The sequence below is a fragment of the Notothenia coriiceps genome, unplaced genomic scaffold (genome assembly GCF_000735185.1).
Source record: "Notothenia coriiceps isolate Sejong01 unplaced genomic scaffold, NC01 NC01_scaffold00037244, whole genome shotgun sequence".
Taxonomy (NCBI): domain Eukaryota; kingdom Metazoa; phylum Chordata; class Actinopteri; order Perciformes; family Nototheniidae; genus Notothenia; species Notothenia coriiceps.
This window is the reverse complement of record NW_011369945.1, coordinates 4,457,403-4,479,119: the sequence shown is the minus strand read 5'-3', so window position 1 is coordinate 4,479,119 and position 21,717 is coordinate 4,457,403. Positions and strand designations below refer to the sequence as shown.

General features: G+C 41.2%; 2 protein-coding genes across 6 annotated transcripts; both read left to right on the top strand.

Annotated features, from left to right (window-relative positions):
- The first annotated feature begins 1,030 nt into the window (after positions 1 to 1,030).
- Positions 1,031 to 19,987, top strand: ano5a (anoctamin 5a). Of its 5 annotated transcripts, none has more exons than XM_010793313.1 (22): positions 1,031 to 1,327; positions 4,671 to 4,738; positions 5,224 to 5,361; positions 5,668 to 5,706; positions 8,929 to 9,036; positions 10,534 to 10,602; positions 10,886 to 11,170; positions 11,364 to 11,483; positions 11,636 to 11,751; positions 11,840 to 11,974; positions 12,071 to 12,176; positions 12,314 to 12,374; positions 12,537 to 12,688; positions 12,997 to 13,077; positions 14,041 to 14,269; positions 14,422 to 14,594; positions 14,712 to 14,809; positions 15,490 to 15,620; positions 16,586 to 16,791; positions 16,889 to 17,088; positions 17,355 to 17,460; positions 17,943 to 19,987. In XM_010793313.1, the coding sequence occupies exons 1-22, from the start codon at positions 1,258 to 1,260 to the stop codon at positions 18,171 to 18,173; spliced, it is 2,922 nt and encodes a 973-aa protein (XP_010791615.1). In that variant the 5' UTR covers positions 1,031 to 1,257; the 3' UTR covers positions 18,174 to 19,987. The 5 variants fall into 5 exon arrangements, with proteins under 5 accessions (XP_010791615.1, XP_010791616.1, XP_010791617.1 ...); XM_010793314.1 differs by lacking the exon at positions 12,997 to 13,077 and adding an exon at positions 13,410 to 13,484 and having other exon boundaries at positions 5,665 to 5,706; XM_010793315.1 differs by lacking the exon at positions 5,668 to 5,706.
- Positions 19,988 to 20,180: 193 nt separating this feature from the next.
- Positions 20,181 to 21,595, top strand: LOC104964508 (P2Y purinoceptor 4-like). The gene is made up of 2 exons (XM_010793312.1): positions 20,181 to 20,214; positions 20,469 to 21,595. Exons 1-2 carry the CDS (start codon positions 20,194 to 20,196, stop codon positions 21,498 to 21,500), a joined length of 1,053 nt encoding a protein of 350 aa, XP_010791614.1. The 5' UTR covers positions 20,181 to 20,193; the 3' UTR covers positions 21,501 to 21,595.
- The last annotated feature ends 122 nt before the right edge of the window (positions 21,596 to 21,717 follow it).

The window sequence follows — 21,717 nt, the reverse complement described above, 5'->3', positions numbered from 1 at the left end:
TTCTCCACTCAAGATGCAGACAGTGACTGTGTCCTTGCGCAAAAATTCGTAATGACTATTGTGTAATTTTATCTGACAGATGGTCTGGGGAAAGTTCAGAAGCAGGAATTAAAAATTGCTTTATTGTTCAAACATAAAATCTTTAGCTGGTCCAAGTTTTTATCCATAGAGGGAGTGTCAGAAACTCTGGATATTTTGCCAAACAAATTGCATTAATGTCTAAGCAAATAAATGATCTAAGGTAAACACAGGGACGGCAGCATCAAGACCCAATAAACACTTGTAGACTTCTCTTGTCTTTGTATTTTGGGTTGTATTCAACGGCTGGTTACTGTGGCAACCTTATTTCCGAAGTTCTTTTCCACTAAAAAATTACCTCTGCAATGCCATACTGGAAACTAAACTAAAAGAGCCGACGAAAGATTTTATTTTTTTTGTTCTTTGTTGGTAAGTAGAATACTGAAGTCAGTGCAAACATTAACTTCCAGTTGTCTGGATTTAATGAAGTCCATGGAGGAATTCGGCTTCAAATGTATACTAAGCTAATGTTAGCTTCTGTATGCAGCTCACATTGTTAGCAATGTTATCAGCTATAGGTTAATGTTTCATACAGTATTTTCAGCTATCCATTAATGTTTATTGAAGAAAATATATGTAGGCCTACATCAAATGTGAGAGGAACTACACGGGTTAATAGAAAACAAATACAAAACAATTAAGATAATAGTTATAAACAGAAAAAAGTTACATTTCAAGTAAACATATTTAGCAAATACACATTAGGTTTTGATTGCCTTATTCTTTATATTTGTAAGAGTGGTGCCATATTGTCCTTATTGTAATGTAGGCTAAGTACAAATGTGCAACATTTGGGTTAGGGTCAGTCCATTTCTTCTTGTGAATGTGATCCCTAAAATACAATCGGTTGTGTAAAAAAAACAATTTGTATCAAAATCCATCACCTTTAAAATCTATAAAAATGTCCGCATCCTGAAGTTGTATCGTTTGTCCCGTTGTTCTCTGTAGACATGCTAGTACCAGGCTAGTACACGGCCTGTTAGCCCCGCCCTCACGGACCTCCCTCCGGGCTGAAGTGATGCAGCAGGCGGCGGTCAGTGGGTGAAGGAGGGCGGCTTGTGGGGAGCAGCCTGGTGGACTAGCAGAGACTGAAGGAGCACTGCTTGGAGTTAAACCGTCTTGCTGGGGATATCTTGGTGTACATGAGGACCGATAAGGACCGTACACCAGAGTCTCAACATGCACCGAATAACGGGGAGAGCGGGAGGCGACAGTCTGATAGAGATGAGCCCAACAGACTCTTTCAATGGTGAGTAAGTTAGCGGAGAGCCTCAACCAGCCTGCCGTAGTTTCGCATTCAAAAATGTTGCTACTAACTAAATGTATTTATGTTTCATTAGTGTTGGTGAGATAACGTTACTGTCCTACAGCTGGGAAATCAACTAAGACTAAACTGAGGTCGGGTGTTCCCCAGTGTGTTAAAAAAAACTTTAAATGTATTTGTCTAGGACTAGCTACTAAACCAACATTGGACTAAATCTACAACCTTTTGTAAGATTGCTCTATGGCAATTGACAACATAACCATAACACTTCTATTTAACAAAAAAGGTCAATAGTTAATTAGATGTAATGTATGTCACTGGTTGGCTATGCTATGGCATGCCCTTTCTGGCATAACTCGCAAATTACAGTGTTTACTATGCAGTAACAACAATCTGTACCAGAGAGCATTTGAAAACTATTTTAAGTTATATTTGCTCTACTATTTAAAAATGGACCCACCCTGTACATTTCCCCTTGCGCATTAACAACCTCATTGTATTTCTTTCTATGGACACAACAGTGATTTATAGCCAGCCAGCCAGCCTCTGACAGCTGGCCTGCTTTCTGGAAATACTTTGTCACTTACCGGCTCACATTTATCCACAAGTACAAACCCCAAACCTCTCAGTGCCTCTGGCCTAAAGGGATTTTATAACAAACTCTAAGAGGTTTGTGATTTTTAGCCTTTTATGGTGTTGGTGAATTGAGGGTGATTCACCATGGATGCTTTCCAGAAGCCCTTATCTGAAGGAGTTGATATGATAGTTTTGTTTTTCATCATGTTTATAGCAGATCATTGCAGAATCATGAACTATAATGTATGTTACATGATGCTCTGTGTTAATGGTGTGTAGTGATAAAGTGGGAGACTGTTTTTCACAATTCACACTCTCAGCTCTACAACATAAAAATGCCTGTAGTACTAGAAATCTTGATTCTTTTAGAGGTAAATAGATTAAACAATGGTGATGAAAAAATGCTTTTGTCGTACATCAGAACTTAATAATTGTATGACCTAGTGCCTGCAAAAATGAGTTTTCATATACACTCAAAAACATGTAGTGTTAAGCGTAAATATCCCCAGACTGCTATTATTCCCAGACAATTTAGATTCTTAATGAATACAAAATTAACATAACTATCTGAGACTCTTTTAAATGTCATAAAGTAAATTCAACTGCGCAAAGACACGAGTCCAAACACACAGACGAGAGAAGGTTAGATTCAGACTTACTTGGATTATACCTTGTTGTTGCATCCTTACTGTAAATATGGATTACATTTATCTGGCACTGTCTTGGTGAACTGGCCTGTAGGTGTACAGTATGTGAGCACCTGAAACTTACAAATCAAAATAGAACAGACTACAGTTTCCTGTCGTAGGAAATTAGACAAAACCCGCCCACTGTGTTTGTATACAAAAAATAACATCTACTGAAAGTAAGGCTGCTGAATTTACATTTACATCTTGCTAGGTGGCATTTGTAACACTGAAAAACTACAGGTGCAAAATGCCAGACATCTACACTGATAGGAGGGGGAGTCATATCTCTCTTATTTCAATATACAAGCTGTAATTGTTGGCACTGTTTTATGATTCAGCAGGATTTGCCTTAAAGTATTTGTATAGCTGAGTTGTAAAATAACTTTCTTTGTTTAGGATACATATTGATGTTTGTAGTTTGGAATCTGTTGGGTTGCTGTGGTAATAAAAGAACGAGACAGAAGCTGCCTTTTGGCATTTCCTCTGTGATCAGCTGCTCTCTCGCGAACAAAGCCTTAACTGTGGAGGCTTTTTGGTCAGGTTGGAAAATAATGTTTGCTGAGAGCTGCAATACTGAGTCCAACTGTGCACAAATATGCTCGGCTATTAGAGGCATCCTCATATGTTGTAAAGGAAATACATTTTGGAACTTCTGACGGCAATCAAAATCAAATTCAAAATCCTATTTGGATCTTATGTTGTTTTAAAGGACAATAAAGTATTGCATAAAACAGTGGCTGATGGGGTTTACGTTTAAAATCTGCTGTATATTGTGCTGTATCGAACGTATTGCCTTATTTAGGGGGTCGCTGCTTGTCCCCTGTAAGCTTTCACATCCTGTCTTGACTCAAAAAGGACACTAAAATAGAAAAAGTAATTTAGAGCAAAACTAATTAAAAAATGTTTGTTGTTCTGGAAAATGTCATTTATTTTAGTTTTGAACCACTAACTTTTACTTGGCTAACTTGGTGTGTAATAATGTAGAGACAGAAAGGTTTTGATCTTTGTTTCAGGTCAGTGAAAGCACTTTTTCTGTGTTGAGTCCAGACTAAATATAACCTCACAGAGACCATCAATTAGGAAGGTTGTATTTCTATTTAAACACAGACACAGAGTCTGAAACCTTGTTCTGCTTTTTTACTTTTTGGGAGATAGTGTCACAGACTGTACTTGAAGTTGTCCCTGCTTTTCCATTTCTCCTGCTATTTGTTTATGTAAATCTCTTTCTCTGAGTGAATGAAAGGCTTGAATTGCTCTCATCAAACAATGACTAGCAGGTAACAGCAGTATTTTGTAATGATTAAAGACTGTCATGTCTCATCACATGGGCAGCTTTCATTTGCATCACATGGATGGGGTTTCCCACCCTTCTCAAAGCACTCGGGTACAAAGGGAAGTAACAAAACACAAAAACAACCGGGCGGGAGAAAAAGGTCACCACAAGGTGAGGTTTTAATTAATAAAAAAGTAAAGAGGCTCACCAGCCAATTTGCAAAACAAACTTAAGTAACTAAGAACAACTTTCTGTTTAAAGAAAGTGACTAAATAGTACAACACACGCAAAGATAAACTGGAGCACATCTCCTAACAATTCACAAAAACACAGGCCTCACACAGAGACACAGACATGCTGCACACATGCAGCCAGAGGAGAAGGAGAGGCCACTGCAGCCTTCCTCAGGTCCTTTAAGGAGGCCGGGAGACAATCGGGGAGAGAGAGAGAACCACACACACAAAAAGCACACATACACAAGCACCCACTGCGGCACGTAACACACTCAAAGCACAGCACCATGGCTGTGTGTTTCTCCCACAGTGATCCTGTCAAGTCATGCTGTCCGGCCTATGGGAGCACTGCCACAAAATGCTGCACAAATATAGACCACAACGTCTGCGAGTGCTCCTCTATTAACTGAGGTGGCTGTTCATATGCCTGAAACTTCCCTTTACTACCCCCAGCCTGTCTGGCTAAAGTTCATTTGACTTGTTATGATCATTTTACGTTGGTTAAAGAATATTATAGCTTATATTAATGTAATGTTGCTTTGTTTACTGTCTTGCAGATGATGTAAATGGCTACCACCAACATGTTTCTTCGAGCACAGGATCCCTCCAACCGGAACAATCACCGGTAATTCACCACGCTTACACTCACACAATATTATTTTTATACAATTTCCAAATAGCCATTTCTATACTTCCCATGTAGTTAAACATGCTCGCAAGTTACCCGAAATGTAATCACATTTTTTGGCTGATTTGAATTTATTCAAGCTATTTAAATATGTGAAAATGTGCTCTATTCAGCTTTACAAGACGCATACATGACATATTTCTGTTTGACAGTATAATATATTCACTTCCAGTATGTCTTCTATTACAAACTGTATTAGGAAGTACATTGTGTATTAGTAAATCACTTAATACACTCAATGACTTTCCTATTATGAATCAATCTACTGCCCACTTGTGGTCAACCTTTCTATCTTATTAGAGCCCACTACTCGTTTTTTTCCAGTCCATTCATAACAGTTACGGTTTGTAATTGTCATGAGAGTGATATATAATAACCCTCATGCTCCTGTCTATTCTCCCTCTTTCACACTACACTTAAAGTCTCCTTTAACGCCTGATGTGTGTGTAGAGACCTGTGATTCTCTCAACACCAGCCTGGCCTCGCTGGCCCAGTCTGAACACAGCGACAGTCCACAGCACGAGTCTGACACTTTAGAGCGAATCGAAACTTTGACTGGGGTAAGACACCAGTGAAGGACACCGCTGCATGCTGCTGTGTCTGCGTGTTTGTGTCGTCTCACACCGTCTCTGAACTCAAACCTGAAACGGAGACAGACCTGAACCCTTCTGACCCTGACTCATAACATTTAGTCGTCTCCAGAGTGTTAACAAGTGACATCATGTGTAATGCTGTGTAAATGGAATGCAAGTAGTCTGGCATTTAAAGACCTCTGTAAGGTGGCTGCTGCACTTTCAGCTGTGTGTTGTTGAATTTGTTGTGCTGTTGTTGGGCTCTCCCTCACTATCTTGGTTCCTTCACAGCAGTGGAGAAAGCGGGCCCAATTCCTGAAGTTTCGTTCCAGGGTATGGCATGGTAAAACAGGCTTGTGATGTGATGCAACTTCATGCATATGTCTGGCTGCAAGCCTTTCTTTCTTTCTTGTCTTTCCCTTGTTGAATTTCTCCACTGACATTAGATGTTCAGAGAATACATTTTGGACATCAGAGCTGAAATCAATACACATTTCTTGGAGGAGAGCTGACACTGGCTTTTAGAGAGCACTTTTGACTGCAAAGAGCAATAGAAAAACGCAGCATGAGTTTATGTGTTGATGCATCATAGGAGTTCATTAAAAATGGAAAAGGCGTTTTCACTTGCTTTCTTCTCACCTTTGATAATTGTCCACTTGACTGAAGAGAAATCAACAGCCTGCTGGTGTTAAAGCATAATTAGAAAGTGCACACTCGCACACACAAAGACTTGCTCATGCACCGTTTACTTGTATCTGTCATTTGCCCAGCTTTTTTTGTGTGTGTGCATTTACGTGTGTTCACGTTTTTTAAGTGTATACATTCTATACTGTAATCATGACCCTGCCCAGTGCTCAAGACAGGACTGCTCTTTGCTGTGGCTAACCATGTAACGTACTGTAGGCTTCTTCTTTTGAGTACTCTCAAATGTGGTGGTATTTAAACTGTGCAGCCCATTTGAATGAATAGTGGAACAACGACCCCCTTCATGGCAGCTAATCTTTAAGAAAAAGAACGCTGCAATTAGATACTTTGATAATCTGCCTCCCTTTACTAAAGACTACGATTTAGCTGAGACTATCACATCGAGGACTTTACGAGGGGAGGCAGCTGCATAAATGTATCTATAATGAAGAATAGAAATACAATTAGTTTAAAATGCATGCAACATTTCAAAAGGGTTACCTCTGTGACACTCCACGGAGGCTCACCGTTCAAGATACCATTTTGTTTTGCAAATCTAAGTATTTGATTTTCCTTTTTTAGCTATTGAGGATAATGTGTTTGTGTTTGAAACAAATCTGGAGGTTGCATTGATGGATGAACCTATAACTTAGAGATCTAGAGGCCACTAGTTACTACATATGGCTGACAACAAATATCACGCGTTGAGTTTTTTTTAAATTAAATATATTCTGTCTAAATAATATAGTAAAAACACAAAGAACAGCATTGCACCTTATTTCATAGTGTGGCCCTAGAAGAGACTTTTTCTTTTGATTGAAATAGAGAGGAGTGTCATTGGCTGAAGAGAAGATGATACATTATTATACAATCGAGCAGCTGAGATCTATTTAAAATGAAAGAGGTGACCAGTTTCAAAGAAGTTCTTTTTTAAACTCTTTTAGCCCCAAAATAGAGATATCGTATAGAAACCCATCCCTGAAACTAGTAGCATATTTATCTTACGGCGTGTTCTACATTTACTCTCCTTAATTAAGATAAAAGACACACACATGTCAAAACACCCAGTAGTTAGGGTGTGGTCTCTAGCAGCTTTACTGAGCAGACGCGGCTCCAAGCAGATGCACCGGTTCCATACGGCTGATCTGTAATTATGGAAAATGAGAGAGTTTTTACAGCTATGTCCCAGTTAAAGAAAGCTCCCACCCTGCCATGGTCAACATGGTCCGATCTAGTCTGGGAGGTAACGTGGACTAGCGGTTAGCACTGTGCATGATTTGGAAGGACCGCAGAAAGGTTGAACATGTACATGCATATTTTTCTACATGTTAGTACAGTATGAATCAGGGTGGTAGATTGAGCTGTAGTTTTAAAAACAGCTGTCATACTTACAGTATAACACTGATTGGCTGAGGCAAAGTACTTGTATTGATAGTGTCCCATTTGCACTTTGTACAGTGTTGGGAAATGGTCCAGATTTTTTAATTGATTCTTTTTGAACAGTCAGACTCGGGGAGATTATACACCAGCATTCAGTTTTGTCAGAGGAAATGTCCTTATGGTGTCTGTTGACCTTTCTCCCTGAAATATGTATCATTTAAAAAATATAACCCGATGGTCAGTGTTGTGCAGTACAGTTACATCGCTTCCCCTGACGCTGTGATCTTATTACATTAGTTAGCTAGCTGGCAGCCGCCCTGCTATCCTGTGCTGATGTCATCTCTAGGAGTCTCCTCTACTTCTCTCCTTTTATCCCTCCTCCTCTGTCTCTCCCTCTCTCTTTCCTGGATATCTGAGCGAGTGAGGGCTTGTCCAGGGAGGGGAGTGGGACTGGATGGAGCCGGGGGAAGAGAGGAGTGAGAGTGAGGGAGGTAGCGCTTTTAAGGCCGAAGCTTGCTCCCTGGAGAAAGGCAATTTTGCTCTATCAGACAGGCAGCCTTTCCGCTGGTGCATCATAACCATAAAAGGAGTGGACCATGGAGGTAGAGTGCTCTTCCTTTCCTCCCTATCCGTAAACTGCCAGCTCTATCGGAATTACAGTACAGAGCTAATTCATAGTATTTGTGATGCTAAATGTTAGCAAATTCTCTGAATTGTCTGTGTAGGTAGCTACTGTAGTGATGACAGAACTACTGGCACATGGTTATTTTTAGCTTCCTGAACAGCTGAAGCAGCAAGCAGTCATGCCTTCCTGTCCTCCCTCAAAGCATTCCTGTGTAGTTCATTTCCCTTCAGCCCCGTGGCTGCAGAGACAGACACTCAGGGGCTAGCATTTACTGGCTAGCACATGTTCTGAATGTTTTTAGCCACCAACACAGGTGTTTTTAAAGACAATAGATTACAGATTATACAGAAACAATGTTGGAGTGTTAACCCAGATGTGGCTGCTGCATGTCTTTGTTGTGTGTAAAGAATGTTTTTAATTAATGTGTACTCCTCTCTACATATCCTTTGCTATGAAATATAACCAAAGGTTATGGTAAATGAGTTGACTGATGACCTAAAATCAAAACATTTTATGTCATTTTCTGCACTCAATTCTGTGAACAAAGATATCTCTAAAAGCCTATTCTCATCTTGTTCAATACATCCTGTAAATGGGACATGAGGAAAATGAAACACCACACAATAGCAGATGCCCTGAATTAAGAATGCTATTTGTGATTGGAGTGAAGATTTGATAATCAGTATTTTTGCTGATTTAGTCCAGCAGTTCCGTATGAAGTGGTTTGGTGCCTTGCTCTTTGGGTTTTGTTGCCCACTGACCCATTGACTGTCTGCTGTGGTGAATGCATCCAAAGACTTGTTGAGCTGATACTGGACCTGTGTATGTGTTTTAAATGTTGTGACCTTTGTTCCTTTTCCTTATAGATTGACAAACAACAACACAGCAAAGACTCTGTGTTCTTCCGTGATGGGGTGCGCAGGATTGATTTTGTCCTGTCCTATCTTGATGATAAAGATGGCGAGAGAAAGCAGGTAAGAAAAGAAACTCTATGCCATTTGTTTTTAATAATACAGTATAGTATTTCCCTAGCTTACTCTCTCCATATGTGTGTTGTTTTTAATGAATTATTATATGTTGTTTTGTGACAAACGTTTTTTAACATGTATTGTTCTACTTCCAGAAGAAATGATCTTAAAGACATAATATGGCACAAAAGAGCAGCTGTTGTATTTATTTCCATGTTTTGACTTAAACAGTAAGAACTGTATCTTACAGGATATCCTCAGAGTTCACAGTGTGTGTCAGCGGCATACTCCAAATACCAAAACACTGATGAAGTTAGATAAACTGTTATTTTCAGCTTGTGTCAGTAATCCTCTCACGGAATTTCCCTGAGAAGGTCACTTCTAGAGATACACCTACAGCCCCTTTTCTTGGGAAAATCAACTTTGAAGTATTCTTTTACCTTTGCTGGCCAGATTTGTTTTGTGGCTCATCTATTATTCAGCTGTGGGGTGCTGAAAGACTTGTGTGTGTCTAGTGTTTGATACGGAGCTGTTAGTCTTCACAGCTCTGTGTTATAACTCTGGAATAAGGCTGTGTGTAACTCATTTTCTACCCGCAGCCCTCTGTGAGTCAACACTCAGACCTCTGGCCTCTTCAGGAACTTGCTCATTTGTTCCACTGCATGAGGAAGGGCAAACGGGAGGCCAGTTCCTGTGTGTTATCCACATGTGGTGTTAAATGTGACCGTAAATTTAAGCTCTAACAAGGACTGTTAGCACTCAGTGACTGCTACTTTTGTAAAAAAGATACTGAGCTAATTGACTGTGGATCCATTCAATCGTATTGCTGTTTTGTGTATCATACCATACAATGTTATCCACATACATATTCTTCACAATTGTTTAAACATGATTATGATTTCATGTGTAAAGGTTTCCTATTATTCAGACTCTTTCTTTTCAAACATTTATAATGTTATTTGACACTCTGTGTATTTCATTGTGTGGTTTTTGGTGTTTTGAAATGGCAGTAAATGATTGAAACAAACTTGTTAATGTTTGCAGGGCCGGTTCTAGACAATTTGATGCCCTAGGCGAGATTTTAGCTGATTTTCCTTCTTATATCCGTTAGAGCAGCTAGCACCAGATGCTAATAACAACAGCGCCGGTACCGGTGCTCTCTCTCTCTCCCTCGTCCGCTCCCACGCTCACTCGCACTTTGGCTGTGAGCTGCGGGCGCCCGATAAGCCAACACCCCCCACTTTCATCACTTACAGCGCCTATCGTACAGGGCAAAGGAAAAGTGTAACCGGGGTGAAAAGGGTGTTACCTTGACTTAATTATGAATGTTGCTACATCAAGGCTGAAAATTAGGATGAGCACCAACGGTCAAAAATGTTTTTTTCCCTCCCAGAGCTACCAGCGGAGCGCCCCCCCCAGATCTGGCGCCCTAGGCGACCGCCTATGTCGCCTATGCCAAAAACCGGCCCTGAATGTTTGAATATGCTTTGTTTTCTTTTAAAGGAGAGGAGGAAGATGTACGAAGCTAATTTAGTGAACGTCGGCCTGGAACTGGAGACAGAAGATAAATCGGTAAAAGTCCAGCTATCATTTAATGTCTTTTGTGTGTTTATAATATGTATATATGGTTAATCATATTTTTTTAAGTAAAAACGATTATCCAGTACATAAGTGTATTTTTGAAGCAGCCAAAACAAACACTGATATTTATCTTTATACTTTATAGCCAATAAACCATGCATTTTTCATAAAGCCTGTAAAAGGCATTCTTCAAGCATGTTTTTTTTATCACTGAAATAGTTTTAGTTTATGATCCAATATCCTTACACTCACGCCTCGCTGTCATTATATTTAGGAGTCGGACGACGGAAAGACTTATTTTGTGAAGATCCACGCTCCATGGGAAGTCTTGGCCACCTACGCAGACGTGCTGAAGATCAAGGTCCCATTCAAGGTCAATGACATCCCAGACAACGGTGACATGCCCATGAACTGGCTGTCCACCCCCTTCCGTCTGCCGGAGCACATCATGCACCCCGAGCCCGACTATTTCACGGCTCCATTCGACAAGAGCAAGTCCGACTTCTTCCTCATCGATGACAAAGCGACGTTCTTCCCTCCATCTGTCCGCAACAGGATAGTAAGGATTCTTTAACCATGAGTTTCTTATCTTGTTTGAGACTTACAAATGAAACATCACTTACACATAAAATGCAGAATGAATGCTGGCCATACATACTTTTTAAATAACTATTTAATAAACTTCTTCATAACTAAATGTTCTTATTGGCAAGCTTCAGAACATTTCTCCTTGTATTTCTCTCTCTGCCCAGGTCTACTACATCCTGTCCCGCTGTTCATACTTCAAGGATGAGTGCGGAGTTAAAGACAAGAAGGGAATCAAGAGGTTACTCAACAACTGCACCTACACTGCTGCCTTCCCGCTGCATGATGTGAGCGTCTTTTGGTGAACTTTTAGCTTTTTAGTCTTCACTCCTCCTGTTGGATGTCCACTGTGCGGTGTTGCAATGCAATAATGAATCATTCCTTACATGATGTTACTGTATGAAAAAGGTAGTGAACTGTGTCTCTTGTGTACGTACAGTGTAGATACTGGACAAAAGCTAAAGATGCTAATTGCGAAAGTGAGAGATACCATCTCCACAAACACTGGGCCAGATTCTTATGTTTCTACAAGGAGCAGCCCCTCAATCTCATAAGGTACATAAACAGGAAGTCATATCTGATGTGTGTTTGCTTAAAATGTTTTTAAAAGAATTAAAGGAAATGTAATTCTCCCCTTGAACAGGAAGTATTATGGGGAGAAGATAGGTATTTATTTTGCCTGGCTGGGCTTCTACACTGAGATGCTGTTGTTTGCTGCGATAGTGGGAACACTCTGTTTCGTCTATGGATTCCTCACCTTCGATGACAACCAGTGGAGGTGAGTTTATCAAGAATACACGCCTGTGTTGTTGGGTTTCAGCTGTTGTTTCTTTATTATTAGTATTTAGTAATAATCACTCTCATTTCCCTACAGTAAAGACATATGTAGTGCTGAAATCGGAGGGAACATTGTCATGTGCCCGCTGTGTGACAAGAAATGTGGCTACTGGAAACTCAACTCAACATGCAACTCCTCATGGGTAACAAATCCTGGATTTTCTGCTTTTGTTAATCATTAATATGTTTTACTTTTGACTTTTAAAGTGGTTTGAAGCTAGATCTCAACAATTCTGTTTTTCCTTTATCTCACTATTTCTCAAACTTGTTCTCCATTCAGCAATCGCACCTGTTTGACAATGTGGGAACGGTGTTTTTTGCCATATTTATGGCGATTTGGGGTGAGTAAATATGCCTCTCTGCATTTTCCATTCTCTAACCCAGTGCACCACCTAGTGGGAGTTGATATATTGTTATTAAACACTGTTACTCACTATTTATTAAAGGGTCTACTCACCAAATCACAAAGAAACATATTTGTATTCACTTCGTATGCTCTGCAGTGACGCTGTTCCTGGAGTTCTGGAAGAGGCGGCAGGCTCGACTCGAGTACGAGTGGGATCTGGTGGACTTTGAAGAGGAGCAACAGCAGCTGCAGCTTCGGCCTGAGTATGAGACAAAGTGCACCAACCGCAAGCTGAACCGAATCACTCAGGTGATTGTGGGCTCATGGAATACTAATATGCTTTATGATAATGTTCTAATGTACAGATGTAACTTTCACAGGCTTTACCAGACAAGTAGATAAGATTGGACAGATTACAGGATCTGCTGTTTTTACTGGATAACTACCCTCTTAGATGGTGGCATTCAATCATCAAAAAAATTGTGTAAAGGGAGACCCTTTTATTAAGAACACTGTGTACATTGAGTCAGGAATGCGTAGTTAATAAAGTGACAGACACAGTGTTAAATAAACAGGCTGCCGTAATGTGACTTGAACCACATCCCACCCATCTTTAGGAAATGGAGTTGGTTCTTAACAGGACTCCCACAGATTTAATGGGGAAGTTGTTGCTGTGCTGGGCCACCGTGACACTCTGGGTAAGGGTGGCACTTAACGTGGAATGCCGCATTGGTGAGAAGGAGGTTTTGGTGTGGTGTAGTTGGTGTGGATAACAGACAGGCACGAATGTACCCCTGCACCGCATTACTGTTTGTCTGGTGGAACAGTATCTTGAAAGGCTAGCTTCAATAGGAGATGAAAGAATTGGACTGGGACTGAAACACCTACACACAGACGGCTGTGATTGGGTGACCAGGCTCTGCCTTGCATCGGAGGCTAGTGATAGTTAAAGGAACATGGCCTTTTAGAGCTGTCTTTTCAGGATATAACACTTACTCCTGTGTCCATGCTTTGCTTGCTTATGATGTAGGAAATGGAGCCGTACTTACCAATAACAAGCAAGTGTGCACGCACGTGTCTGTCTGGAGCCACAGTCCTGTTATGGGTGAGCATTGTTTCTTTGGTAAACTTGATTAATCTAAACGCTTTTCATTCCTCTACCTGTTCCTCCATCGTGTCTTTTTGTCTTTTCTGTCATACTGTTCATCAACTTCACTAATTCCATGTGACCCGGGCCACTATGTTTAAAGCTTTTTGAGAAATAAATCTGTTTTTAATAATTTGGGAGCTGAGATTATTGCACTTAATCTACATTTTAAAAATATGGGGGAAGTTATGTCATTCTTAAAAATATTGACTATTTTAAACCAAATGCTTTAAACATACAGGCCCGTAATCTGACTTGTTACTAAGAGAATTGTGAATGTGCTAATGGGAAGATAATTCCCGTCCATTGGGAATATCTGCATTAGCATGACAGTTATTCCTTACATCTACATGTACAGTATTTAGGCAACACATCCCTTTTATGTGTGTATTCACTCACATGTCCTCATTTGTGTTGGTGTCTAACGTGAATCACAACGGTACGGTGTTCTCACTGTGCTGTTGTTTTTTGCCATGTAGTTGTCTTTCATGTTGTCTCTGTCTCTGTCCTGAAGATCTCATTGATCATTGCCTGCATCATTGGCGTGATAGCGTACCGTCTGGCGGTTTACGCAGCCTTCGCCAGCATCATGAAGGACAATCCCACCACCAACCTGCAGGTGGTCGGCCCCTACATCACGCCACAGCTGGCCACCTCTGTCACAGCCTCCTGCATCAACTTTGTCATCATCATGATCCTCAACCTCATGTATGAGAGAGTGGCTGTTTGGATCACTGACATGGGTGAGGCTCAGAGTGTGAGAGTGAACCAGAGTATTGCATATCTGTGTCTTTATGTATCCATTATGATCTTCATACTGATCCTGGAGTGTACAAATGTCTTTTTTATAACTTTTTTATAATTTATTCAAAATGTATGGCTTTTACTGTGGCAGAAATTCCCAAGACCCATCTGGAGTATGAGAACAAACTGACGGTGAAGATGTTCCTCTTCCAATTTGTCAACTACTATTCCTCCTGCTTCTACGTGGCTTTCTTTAAGGGCAAATTTGTCGGCTATCCTGGAAATTATGCTTATATGTTTGGCAGCACACTGAGGAATGAAGAGGTACCAGATATAAAAAACATTACATTGTATAATATTAGCATTGGTACTTCAGCCTGGGTTTGAATTTGAGTTTGTTCCTTTCCCTTCCCTCCTCAATCTCAACCTATCTACATTCAGTGTGACCCTGGAGGCTGTTTGATTGAGTTGACCACGCAGCTGGTGATCGTGATGACGGGTAAACAGGTGTGGGGAAACATCCAGGAGGCTCTGGTCCCGTGAGTACTCCACTGAACTAACCGTCCGAAGATACAGATGGTTACATTCACACTCTGTTTACAGGCTTCGCAGCTGCTTCACATATTTCATAGACCATGGCTGGGGTCTTGGTTTTTATTTCGATAACATTGATTTTATTTTGAAATTCAGCATCTATAGTCATCCTGCATCCTGGTTTGGAAAAGTAGTGACATTAATGTCCTTCATGCATACTCTTAACACAAAATCAATAAGATTTGGACATTTAAAGAAAGATGGGTCATGATAGATTTTAACTTGTATCAGAAGAGAACATTTGAGTGTATATAAAATACATTTTGATGGCAAAATTCCATTCAGCTGCATCTTTTGTTGGCTCTCTCTCACATTGTTGTCATTGCTTACTGTGACACTTGAACAGAACAGAGCCGTCATTCATTTCAGTAACAGCTGTGCTCCTGCTGAAGAGTCTGCTGTGAAAAAGCCATTCATCAGTGACTTCACAATCATTTTCCAATCTAAACGATTACAGAAATAAACCTTAACTTTTACATATTGTTACATTTAAAACAACATTTATTTAAAAAACATTAATCTCTTTATAGATTTTATTTGTATTTCACAACAGCCTCTAACATGTTTGTTATAGGGTGAATTATGTTGCCTTTAAATGACTTCATCGCCCCCTTGTGTCCTTCAGATGGATGATGAACTGGTGGGGCAGCAGGAAGGCACGAAACCACCCAGAGAGTCTGTACAGCCGCTGGGAGCAGGACCACGACCTGCAGGGCTTCGGACAGCTCGGCCTCTTCTACGAGTATCTGGAAATGGGTAAACATTCATTACATATTCGATCCTTTACACACAAAGAGGGAGATTAAGAGACAGGCTTGGAGCTTGGCTGCAGTGAAGACCGTTTATGAGAAATCCAGTGTCTGGAGACCTGACCTAGAGCGAAACCAAGACAAACGTGGGAAATAATTTGCTTAGGTATTCAACCTTTGACACAGTTCATAATTTTCTCCTCTCACTGTCTCCTTTCCCACGGCATAGGTCTACGGCCTTGGGTATCACTGCTATCTCTCTTAAGGAGGAGCAGCTTGGGCGCATTGTTGTTGCCAGTCTATGACAGAGCACAAGCTGCCATGAGGTAGTTTGCTGTTCAGGGACGTCGGTTCCCTGGCGCAGATTCTTTCCTATGGACGAGAGCTCTAGTTAGATTCAGGGTCCATCATTGTGTAGTCTCACTGATAAAGAATGTTGATTATTACACTCCGAATTATTTAAAACCTCGAGCTACAGAAAGAGTTCTTCAGAATTGGTTTGGCAAGCGCTGTGTCAACTCGTGACACACCACCTGTTTTGTCAATTCTCCGGCCGTCACTCCAAATAAACCACCAGTGTTTGCCATCAAAGCTCCAGCTCTCCTCGTGTCTCTCTGAGTCCTGACTCTCCATTGCTACAGAAGTTTCCCCACAAATACCTGTTAATATACTGCTGCCACGTAAAGGAATAAACACAAACACTGATTTTAAACACATTTTTTGATGCTGGGAGACAATTAAAATTGCCTAAAGAACCCTGAGGAACTGTTTTTAAAATATAGATAGATAAATAGATAGATGGATAAAGGATATATATTATAAGATAGATCAAATAAGACACATACACAACAGACAGATAAAGACAATTCAATGGATAAGATTGAACATGATAGCTGCACTGTCCTCTGAGATTCTGCAGATGGTGGTGTTCCCTCCTGTCTCTCACTATCTTCTCCCCTCTTTGTGTCCCAGTGATCCAGTTTGGTTTCATCACGCTGTTCGTCGCCTCCTTCCCCCTGGCACCCCTGTTGGCACTCATCAACAACATCATCGAGGTGAGAGTGGATGCCTGGAAGCTCACCACTCAGTTCAGACGTCCGGTGGCAGCAAAGGCTCACAGCATCGGAGCCTGGGAGGAGATCCTCAACGGGATGGCCGTTCTCTCTGTGGTCACAAATGTGAGTGCTGGACAACATCTGTGTGCTTTGAGTCTTTTCAATATCACCAAGTTGTATCTCTAGTTTGCCTGACACGGTTTCTTTCCCCGCTTTCTAGGCGTTCATCGTGGCCTTCACCTCTGACATGATCCCTCGGCTCGTGTACATGTACGCCTACCAACCGGACGGGGAGTTGAATATGAAAGGCTACATAAGCAACAGCCTGTCTTCCTTTAATATTTCTGTCATCCCAGTCGAAAACAGGCCTGATGACGATGAGAACCCTTCCTGGTTCAACAACTCCATCGATACCTGCAGGTGTGTGTGATTGTAATGCTCTGTGTGTGACATAAATGTGCATGTGGAGGTAGTGCATGTTTCCACTTCTATGGTAATACATCTGGTGGAAGAAGTACTCAGATTCTGTACTTGAATGAAAGTAGAAATAATATAACATAATACTAAAGTTAAAGTAATCTTTTAACTGGATTAGAAGTAGGGATTTATTACCAGCATTTAAGTATAAGTATCATTTTGGAAGTTGTCCCCTTTCAGAGTGTTAAATATGTCTTCCTTCTCCGTAGGTACCGTGATTACCGCTACCCCTCCGGCCACGAGAAGCAGTACTCTCACACTATGCAGTTCTGGCATATTCTGGCAGCAAAGCTGGCGTTCATCATTATCATGGAGGTAATACCAGCATCACTCAATGACTTCTTCAACTGAGCTACACATTCTTACCTCGGTATACCTTTATAAAGATATTTATCTTTTTCTCATTCCAGCTAAAAGTAAAACTAATAGGGGTGGGAATATCCAGAGGCCCCATGATATGACACTGTCTCGACACTTGTGTTACCATACAATCTATATTGCTATTTTTTACTTTTTCTTATAACATGTATTGAAATATATTGAAAGTTATTACTGTTTTTCACCTGCAAAATATGCCTTTTTTGTTTTGAACAACTTCCTGCCAACTGCTGACTGACAGCTGACTTTACCAATGATCTTACCTGAAAAACATTCTGAATAAGCAATTGTTCCCCAAAAGTTTAATTAGTATTTTCAATATGAATAGTCCATTGAATCAAAGATTGATAGCTAGAGCTTGTGTAAAGTGTTTGCCAGGAAATGGCGGAACTAAAACAAACCTGCTTTCTGCTCCACAGCACGTTGCGTTCCTGGTCAAGTTCTTTGTTGCCTGGATGATTCCTGATGTTCCCTCTGAGGTGAGGGCTCGAGTGAAGAGAGAGCGCTACCTGGTCCAGGAGTATCTCCATAACTATGAAGTGGAGAAGCTGAAGATCCAACTCAGCCAAAACGTCAATGAAGAGTGTAACTGCTCGCCTATGATCTACCCGTGTTTAACCAAACATGAGGTGCTGTCAGAGTGTCTCTAGCCCAGAGAGCTGCTGGCTAATCCTCTGGACATGATGTAGATTACTCTGCTGGGGTATGATGATACTGACCATGACTTTGCTGTAGTGCCTGTGTGTTTTGTGCAGTACACATACACACACAAACTAAGAACATATATATAAAAAGCCATCCCTATTCTACTAGTCTGCTGATAGTTAAAGTGCACGGAGTGGATCGACCAAGTCTCCATGCATGCTGAAACACATGTATTTAAACCTCTGGCCTACACTCTCTATGTTGCAATGAAAGCGCTGATGATAATCAACATTTGCTGTAAAAAATCCCAAAACACTGTGTCTAATCCAGACAACCTACTCTTGTTTAAATATGACTATTTATTTAATTGCCACTATAAGTAACCAAAGACTAGGTGCCTTCATTTATGAAACACTTATCATTGGTTCTATCTGCTAGTAGAATAACAGCCATTTAGAAACTGAGGGCTTGCTTATTATGAGAATTTGAGTTGTCCCTTGTTTGTATGTGCAGCTATATGACAGTTCCAGTATCTCTAAGTCTATATTCAATTTTAGTTTATTTTTAGTTTTTAAAGTTACAGTCAATCAATCAATCAATCAATCAATCAATCAATCAATACAGCAACTCATTGTATTCACATTGAGGTAATCCTTACTCAATTTTAACAAACTAGTATCCTCTCTCTGGCAAATACTAGGCTAGTAACATTTAGCTTTAATCTCATAACCACCCAGCAGTTTCTCCAGCTTCAAATCTGACATGTGAAGTAGCTTTCTGTGAAGAGAAATCTGTGCAGCTGTTAGTACTGTGAGTGAAGGTGGCTTTTGTCCTGCAGTGGCCAGTTGTTGAGCAGCAGCAGCAGCAGCAGCAGCAGCTGGTGTGTGTTGACTGTTGACGGTAAGTCCTGTGCCTGGAGATGAGGAGCGGGAAGCCCTGAGAGAGTGAAGGGATCCCTTTTTGATGTGCCTCTGTTTACCAACACGTCGGAGCTAATGAAAGCTGCCCCTACCTACTGAACTATGTTTGCTCCATTACACAAAGCACGTCAGCCATCGCCCACTTCTTGTGCTTCTGTTTGTCCTCAGCTGTGTCTGTGTTGAGAAGGAAAGATACACATTCTTTTTTTTAATTTTGCACAAAGCACTTAATGAAACGTGATTACCAAGACGTAAACATGTCAGTGTCTTTGTGGTCATGATGCTACGCATTCATAATCAGTGTTTTGAAGCAACAATGTCTGATACTTTGTGTTCACTAATATGGAACAGTTGTACTGCAGGTGAAAAAGAAGTCTGAATTTGATATTTATATTGTGCTTAAATGACAACCGGGAGAAAGATGTAGCTTTTTTGTTTTTAAATTTTATGAAGGACATTTCATGGCTGCCTAAATGAAAACATGTGATACTTATCTGTTGTTGAAGTATTTCAATGTTAGGTAAAATAGCTGACTGCTGTGCTACAAACTCAGGCAACGATAAACCTATGTTTGATCGTGATGCATGTAGATGAGATCCTGTTGTGTTGGACGTTTTCCCCAACTCATGTTCTGCGCTTAGCTAAACTATTACCTGTTGATGCCTTAACACATCTAATACCTGTGTTTTCTATTTTATTTTATTGAATATTTCTTTTCTTTAATAATAATATTTCATTTTATACTATTATCGTGCTTGGGGAAAAGGTGAATCTGTTTACTGTAAGCTTTAAGTTACGATGTTATGTTTCATTCATTCGTTTCTGTAATTTTTGTAATTGTCATGTATCCAAATATGTAAAAAGACAAATCTCCAAAATAAAGTGGCAGTTCAACTTGAGTAAGTGTTGGACCTGTTTGGATCTGTCCTGCTGCCGTGGGCTCCTCTGCTGAGGACAGAAAAGTTACCATTTACATAATAACAGATGGCCGAGAGAACACTGATAACTATTCAGTGTTTGTTCACACTGGTGGGTGTGTTTTACACCAAAATATGTTGGCATGATTGTTTCACTTGGCACACCGCAAAGCCACCGTTACAAAGACATGGGCAACACTCAGGTGCAGGTAGGCTGTAATGGATCACTGTCATTTTTAACATGTTATCTGGTTTATGACACTACAAATAACATTAATTTTGTGTCGTAATTATGATTGTTTATAAGATTTGTTTTCTATTAGGGCAATAATCCTGTCCATATATGTTGTTTTTACACTGAAGCCAAAGTGTTAACAGTTAAATGCAGCTTTTGATGAAGAATAACAGGAAACACACCATCTTGTAATGTGGATAAGTTGAACCTCTGCCCATGACCATCCAGCCTCCAGAGGCAGCCTTCTGCGACCTGAACTCAACCCGAGGTCTCCCGCTGATCCAGCTCTACGTGATGCCCACCTTCTTCCTAACGGTGTTGATCCTGGGCCTGCCTCTTAACCTGCTCTCCCTCTGGGTCTTCTGCCGACGGCTGGGGCGCTGGACCCGCAGCACGGTGTTCCTCTTCAACCTGACCCTGGCGGACACCTCATGGCTACTGGCCCTGCCATACCTCATCCACTACCACCTGGACCAGCTCTACTGGAAGCTGGGGCGGTCGTTCTGCATGACTGTGAGGTTGTTCTACCACAACTACTTCTACCTCAGCATCTTCTTCGTCACCTGCATCAGCGTGGACAGATACCTGGCCATCGTGCACCCGCTACGCTCGCTGGTGCTGCTGGGCCGGAGGCAGACTCACCTGCTGTGTGCGGTGATGTGGGCTGCTGCTCTGCTGCTCAGCGTACCTGTTGCAACCATGACTGAGATCCAGACCTGCCCCGGGAGCAACCGCACCGTGTGCACCTTGTACATATTTCTGAGCCACACTGAGGAGAGTCTCCCTTATTCCCTCATGTGTTCCATCCTTGGCTTTCTCTTCCCGCTGCTCTCCATCTGCTACTGCGGCCTGCGCAGCGTCATGGAGCTGCACAACCGCCCCGACCCGCATCACAAGCAGCAGCGGCTCCGAGTGCGGCGCGTGTTGAGCGCCGCGCTGGTTTTCTTTGCCTTGTTTTACCTGCCCTACCACATGTGCCGTAACGCCGCCGTAGTGATGCGGGTCTTGTACCCCAACAGCCCCACCTCCTGGGGGCGCGCAGACCTGGTCTTCTCGCTGGAGATGTGCCTCTGCAGCCTGATAACCTGCATCAACCCTTTGTTCAGCTGCTTCATTGGCAACCAGTTCAGGAAGGAGTTTCATGGCACTTTTGCTGTCATGTTTTGCCTATCTAAGAGGACCCGGATGACTGTGAGGAAAAGGCAGGGGATGTCTACTGTCACACCTGTGTGCACATTGCCTGAAACTGATTCCTTGTGAGCTGGAGGAATATAAATTAATAAAAAGTTAATGAAAATGTGAATACATATTTTACATATTTAAATAATCATAATTGTAATCACATGTTTTTATCAGTTGGAGATAAGATTAAAAAACTGCGTAAAAAAATGGTTTCCAGTCTCCTTTATCTAATGTCATCTCATATCAGATAAGGTCTCCTTTTTCCTTACACAACACTGCCTCTGCGTGGTTGATT

What these genes read in the sequence shown, in the direction of transcription:
- LOC104964508 (XM_010793312.1), top strand. Translation starts at nt 20,194, where the DNA reads ATGGGCAACACTCAGGTGCAG. An exon ending in TGGGCAACACTCAGGTGCAG is followed by an intron (nt 20,215 to 20,468) that starts GTAGGCTGTAAT and finishes ATGACCATCCAG; the next exon opens with CCTCCAGAGGCAGCCTTCTG.
- ano5a (XM_010793313.1), top strand. Translation starts at nt 1,258, where the DNA reads ATGCACCGAATAACGGGGAGAGCGGGAGGCGACAGTCTGATAGAGATG. An exon ending in GAATCGAAACTTTGACTGGG is followed by an intron (nt 5,362 to 5,667) that starts GTAAGACACCAG and finishes CCTTCACAGCAG; the next exon opens with TGGAGAAAGCGGGCCCAATT. An exon ending in CTGCCTTCCCGCTGCATGAT is followed by an intron (nt 11,484 to 11,635) that starts GTGAGCGTCTTT and finishes GTGTACGTACAG; the next exon opens with TGTAGATACTGGACAAAAGC.